This window comes from Liolophura sinensis, chromosome 13 (assembly GCF_032854445.1).
Source record: "Liolophura sinensis isolate JHLJ2023 chromosome 13, CUHK_Ljap_v2, whole genome shotgun sequence".
Lineage (NCBI taxonomy): Eukaryota > Metazoa > Mollusca > Polyplacophora > Chitonida > Chitonidae > Liolophura > Liolophura sinensis.
In genome coordinates, this window is record NC_088307.1 from 4,215,493 (window position 1) to 4,222,031 (window position 6,539).

A 6,539-nucleotide genomic window follows, 5' to 3' on the forward strand; every position below is an offset into this window, starting at 1 on the left:
GCTATTGAGTTGTAAAATGTATACCATCCTTGACCAGTTACATATTGATGCATGGCGTCATTTGTGATATACAATATCATTTTGTTCACAGATGGTCACGTGGTCTGTAGAGTGTCACGTGTTCTTGACCCACGTGTCTTCCCTGTCTGTCTCGCACAATGTTAAATCATTGTTTTATTCCTGTTGAAATGTGAATGTTGACATATTTTGAGAGTTTGTGTTAGAAGTTATAGATATGACCAATAAAGATCTTTACGTTCCATGACAAAACTATTTATTTTTGTTAGAGTATGTCTTCTTATCTTGTAACTACATGTGTAAATCCGGCTATTGTAACGGAAGTTGTAGATTTCCCAACTGTTTACCCGTCCTTGGTGACAATAACCGGTTGACGACGCTCATGTGGCCGTTTGCACAGTCTAAAATTTGTTGAAAACCGTTTATCTTCGAACAGTATAGGGTGTGCATATATGTACGTAACTTGTGGGAAAGTTTGTCGATAACATGCCTCAGGTCTGTGGTTTAAACCGGAAAGTCAGGTTTTCTCCAGCCATAATGCTTCCCACCATCGTACAAGTGAAAAAGTATTGCGTGTATATTGCGTTACAAAACAATCAAATAAACAGCGTGAAATACACAGACTGACCACATGTTCGTCTTCAGTATAGAGACGCAATATGTATACATTTATTCCATTTTCCGCCTTATTATTTGTAAACATTATTAAGGCTGATGGTGAACCTTGCTTGCTCAGATGGTTAAATCCCTGGTGCGACTATCAGGTCACTGACGAGTGTGGTCGCGTGTTCGAATCCAGCTCTCGCTGTTTCATCTGCGTCTTTAAGACAGGAGGCTTCTCATGTATCTGACCCAGATCGGTTTACTGTTGACTACCACGTTTCCTCCACTGATGAAGCTGGCGGTTATTAAACACAAGTGAGAAATTCTTAAGTACATCGTTAAAAAAAATGCTCATAGATGAGAAACACTGTCTCACCAGTGGAACCGGCCCGGATAGCACAGTTGGTAGAGCGTCCGCTTCGGGACCGGTAGATCCAGGATCAATCCTTGATTGAGTCACACCTAAGACTTTAAAAGAGGAAGTTGTAACTTCCTCGCTTGGCATTCAGCATGAAAGGGATAGTGCAACGACTGGTTGACCCGTATCAGTATAATGGCTCGGGCGGGGCGGCTTACTTGCCTTCGGTAAGTCGTCTCAGTGAAGCTGCACTAAATAAAAGAGCGGTGAAAATCCGTCCTGCAACAAGGAGGCACATTACACGTACATGCACCCTAATGATTCCGTCGTCGTCATATGACTGAAAAATTGTTGAGTACGACGTTAAACCCCAAGCACTAGCACTCACTCTCACCAGTGGTAAATTTACCCACTCACTTATTCAGTCAGTCCTGTGAGAACTGCTTTAAACATTCAAATGCATAACATCAGTATCTTAGCACACACCACAAACAACGGCAGCTTGAAGATCTTTAGTGGTTTATTATCAACAATAGACAAATTACATAACAAAAATAAATAAAATCTGAGTAACAGCAAATACGATGGAAATACGTCAGTGAGCAGTGAAGTGCCACTAGCTCTGTCCATACAGCTATTCTAGATACAAACACACGATACATGGATTTACACAGAGATGTATGATGATATGATGGGTAAAGCTATTCACAGAGCCGACACACGCTCTATATCAAAATGTCTTGACCGATCACAAATTGGTCCGCAAAGTTATCTCCCTTGAGACAGATCAGAATCATATCGGATTGGTTAAAAACCTCAAAGTGGCCAAACTGTGATGATTATTCTAAACCTCAACGTAAATCGAGTCCATATGAAAGTTATGTCAAATGGTATTTTCCAAATAAAAGTCGCCATTTCAGCCCCCACATAAGTAAGTACAGGTTTTTACTGGAGTACATGTGGCAATGATTGACGAAATTTAAATGCACATCCAGGCGTACACTTTTCGCGGATGTTCAAACGGGCGACGTGCGTGAAGCACCTGAATGTTGTCAATCATAATGACGTCACCATGACGCCACATATAATCTACAGCATTACTTTCCAGGACGTCTTTCATAACATCCATTTTGTCAGCCTCCATATATTTGCCGTCTCCAAAGCAGACAGATTCTTCGGGAATGTTTCTAGCGTCGTCATAAGCCCTGTAGGCATCGTCAATCGCATTAAACCACATCATCTTATTGGTTCTTTTATCCACGCGCATGGCCGGTAGCAGCATGGTGGTAGTTTTCATGGAGCCGTCAGGAAGCCAGCTGAAGGTAGTGCCTTGCTCGCGCGCGCGTTCTTCCGCCTCATGTTTTTCGGTGACAAGGTACGTGCTCTGCCATCCTCGACCAATCGCCGAGTTGTTGTCGTCACCGTCCGGCAATACCCGGATGTAATGGACACCCTTCTCTTCCAATTCCGCCACAAAATCCGGTTCCCGCTTCTTCATTTCTCTGTACACAACATTGGATAAGACGATTCCCGTCTGACCGTTCTCCTTTGCCGGAACATCACAGTAAAAGAAAATGGTTTCAGGAGATTTTGGAGCCTGTGAGACCTCGTGATGGAAAGCTATGAGTTTGTCTGGAGGAGCCTCATTGGTGGTGAACACGTCACCAACCACCACATTTCTGGGTGCAGCGCCCCCTATGTAAGGGAAAGCATCGAAGCCAAGAGACCGGACAAATTTATCAAAGTGAACTGGGGCGTCCACGGGAAAGCCGCGGAACAAAATGGCGGCGTATTTAAGCAAAAGATCTTTGAGGTCTTCCTTCTTTTCCTTCAGCCATTCGTTGACGTCGGTGCTGTCCACAAACTGTTCATCATCTGACGGCGTGATGATCAAAGGGAATGGCTTTCCATCAAAAATCTTCTGCTCCGGTTCCTCAAGAGTTTTGTAGGTTACGCGTTCTCCAAGTCGGCCTACGTCCTTTTCCATTTATATCTGTCAAAGAAAAAAAACACACATAGCATGAGATTCGATTTTATTACAGTTCACAAATGCACGACCAGCTTTCCTTATGCTTTTTTATACCTCTTAAATGACTGAAAAAAGCTTAGAAAACATAATTAGCAACTCGGTATTTACAAGACTAAATTTACTCAGGTTAAAAATTTATTGTGTGAAATATTCAACCTGACAGGTAAAAGACAGAGAATTTGCAAAGTTTACTCGCACTGCATGTAAACACTTAAACGAGAGCTATTTTGATGAAACCTAGACTATCATATAACCAAGCTCTTCATACACAGTTGATAATGTTCGCTTTCAAAAAATCAGGGTGATCACTCCAAAATTAAAAGGGTTCCAATTAGGAACCCTGAAATACTGCGTTGAATTGTTCAATCACACTAGAAATGTAACTCACCTTTGGTTTCTGCTGTACGTGAAATTGAAACAAAAGTCAAAATAAAGTTGTTTGTCCTGTTACACCGGAAAATAGTTCCAATTCTTTCGTCCAAAGATTTGACAGTGTCGAACTCTGCTTTGTAAAAGCTCAAGACTGTTGTCTCTCAGATACAGTGTTAAGATGTCCCTGCTTGTTGTGTGGCAAACCAAGGAAAGCCGCGCCATTTTATAGCGAGCCCCTGAGATTTGCTGCGTCGCCGTCCCTGTATGGATCGGGTCAGGTCCGGATTTCTTCTGTTCTCTCTGGTTACTGTTTACTGGTCAATCCTCAAAGCCTACAGGTAAGATAATGTAACTGGCCACAAGCTGGCCGGACAGGTAACAAACTGCAGGTTTCCGATCTCTGCCGAAGCCACGGAAACCACATTTTCTACATCCTATTAGTGAATTCTAGTCGATTAACATTGGCAGTTAAGAACCTGGGAACCAGGTTGATCTGGTATAGGGGCGTGTTAAGCTATATCAGGCAAAAGGGCAGCCAAAGTCAAGGAGACTGATATAAGCAACATTTCTCACACGTTTGGACACGTGTTTGAAAAGTCAGCCCCACCCGGTCCTAACCGAATCTCCCCCAACGTTTCGTACTTCACATTAGCAAACAAATTCACATATACGGTACGAAGTTTCGAGAAATTTCTCTTTCCAAACCCGAAAGAACATAACAAAGTCTGAGATGAAAAGTTTGTTTTAAGTTTACAAAACTGTCCAAAACTGAGACGGGGAAAACTGTAAATCTGTTCAGCAACAAAATTATTAAGCATGGTCAAAAATAACAAATATGATTTTCGAACTCTTTACTTGTTCTGGTTGCTTCCGTTAAAACCCTTTGCGCAAGTCCGAACCGCACGGCAGAAGAATTCGGCTTTCACAACAAAACATAACATTTTCATGTAAATTCAAGGTAAGTGATTCTATGATGATATCTTTATTTCAAGATCATTTTGTTTCTTTTACAATGCATCAAGTCACTTTTTGTATTATATATGCGATTTGTATTTTAAAAAGACACATAATTTTGACTATGCTGAGTTGTTGTGGAAATGAAAAGAATATATCGCAACTCCGTGAAATGAATACTTTACTCATGATTCCACTCTCTCACTGTAACTGATATTCAATGTCAACAAGAAAATAGTGATCGTATTACACTATTATCACCTGTGCATTTAAGTCAAAACTCTTGAATTAACATTTGTTTTTTTAACAATTATATCAGCGATAGTTAATTTAACAGCACTAAAGGAAAATTGCTCCACTTTAGCCACTAGTATTGGTGAGCGGAGGACCAAATGCTTTAACATTGGAAGGTTAACGTCATTTGAAACCCATTAGCTACCAGACATCTGTAGGAGGGCTTCGGAAAACCCACTGATTTCTGTCCATGGAAACCCATTATCTAGCCGTATGTAGGATTGTTTACATAATTCCAGTGATGCAGTTTCACTGCAACCCATTAAGTAGACATCTGTAAAACTTTTTACGAAAAACCCACTCATGTGTGTCATGTGGAAACCTTTAACTAGACATCTGTAGTTACCAAGTGATGACGGTTGTTTGGAATCTCATTTACCAGACATTTTAGGAACATTTACGTAAACCTAGTGGTGTATACTATTTGATTTATTTATTTATTTATTTATTTATTTATTTATTTATTTGAGAGCCCGGGGGAAACCCTATACCATTTGAAACCCAATAACTAAATATCTGTAGGAACGTTTACATGAACCCAGTTCTTAGAACCCTTGGTCACGCACGTATGTAAGCGAATGTGTTTACATTAATACCGCTCTGTGAAGTATTTAGACCCTTTGAACTAATCGTGGTTGCCGTGCTAGCGCAGCACAGAGACCCAAGAGTCTCTTACTAATGCTGTCGTGAGTTCAAGTCCGTCTCATGCTGACTTCCTCTCCAGACGTACGTGGGAAAGTCTGTCAGCAGCCTGCGGAGGGTTCGGAAACAACAGTACGGCGTGAAACAACAGTCACATAATTAAATCAAGTAAACTGCATGATTCAATCTAGAACTGGGGTATCAGTATCTGCCAGTGTCAATGATAACCCTTTCTGAATGCTCAGCCTAACGGGATAGGTCAAAAATTTGTCAGATCGGTGGATGTGGATAGGGTGCCCTGCCTGGTGTTATAAAACAGATCTATCATTAGTTTACATGACAACGTTAGTTACATGTTAAGATAATAGAGTGTTATCTCCACAGCCCATGGGTGGGGTGGCTGCTTTGGTTGCATAATGGTTAGAGCGTTTGCCTCGAAGACCGGAGGCCCTGAGATCAAACCCGGGTCGGGTCATGCCAAAATGATACTTGCTGCTGCCTCGCTTGTCGCTCAGCAGTGAAAATTTAGAGCAAAGAAACATGACTGATTAGCCCGGTGTCAGTGTAATATGACTGGATGGAATGTCATGTGTGGTGTGTTCGCATGCCACAAGAAGATACGATATATGTACGCACACCTAATAACTCCTTATTGTGATATGACTCAAAAATTGTTAAGTACGACGTTCAACCACAAGCTTACATACATACATGAGGCGGACGTTTTAACCACTTGGCTAGCTCACTGCATCAAAGTTGGTTGGTGAATAGTGTAAATATATCAACCTTGACTTATTTAATTATATGATTTATTTAATGTAGGTAAGTCCTTACCTACATGCCCTGAAGAATTTGTTCTCTTTTACAACAGCGGAAAGATTTATTAGTGTAAGGGCAAGCCAGTTGTCTGTAACAAACCACCACCATTCGTCAAGAAACTGAAAATCCTCCTGACCAGGACGCTGTACCGTAGATTTGTAGCAAAATGTCGTCAGCACCAATCCAATGAAAATTTCATTATTATTCAAAATCAGCAATGAACTTCCTAAAGTGTAGAAAACAGGTCGCATTTTAACACTATAAACTTCTCAGGTATGAGTCTGATATAAACTGAAAAGCAACACTTTAAGCTATTTTTGGTAACTATAGTAAAACTTAATTTGATCACCGAATATGGATGTTTTTCCTAACATCTCCAGTATAGCCTCTGAAGTTACGTCAGAACCATTCATATATCAGTCTGGGGAAAATGATACCGGTCCAAGTTTT

The 6,539-nt window shown here is 40.9% G+C and overlaps 1 protein-coding gene across 1 annotated transcript; it reads right to left on the reverse strand.

Annotated features, from left to right (window-relative positions):
- Positions 1 to 1,829: 1,829 nt before the first annotated feature.
- On the reverse strand, positions 1,830 to 3,572 carry LOC135480734 (uncharacterized). Its single transcript, XM_064760651.1, has 2 exons — positions 3,397 to 3,572; positions 1,830 to 2,972 (listed from the first exon to the last, which is right to left on the reverse strand). Exon 2 carries the CDS (start codon positions 2,964 to 2,966, stop codon positions 1,959 to 1,961), a length of 1,008 nt encoding a protein of 335 aa, XP_064616721.1. The 5' UTR covers positions 2,967 to 2,972; positions 3,397 to 3,572; the 3' UTR covers positions 1,830 to 1,958.
- Positions 3,573 to 6,539: the final 2,967 nt, after the last annotated feature.

What these genes read in the sequence shown, in the direction of transcription:
- LOC135480734 (XM_064760651.1), bottom strand. Translation starts at nt 2,966, where the DNA reads ATGGAAAAGGACGTAGGCCGACTTGGAGAACGCGTAACCTACAAAACT.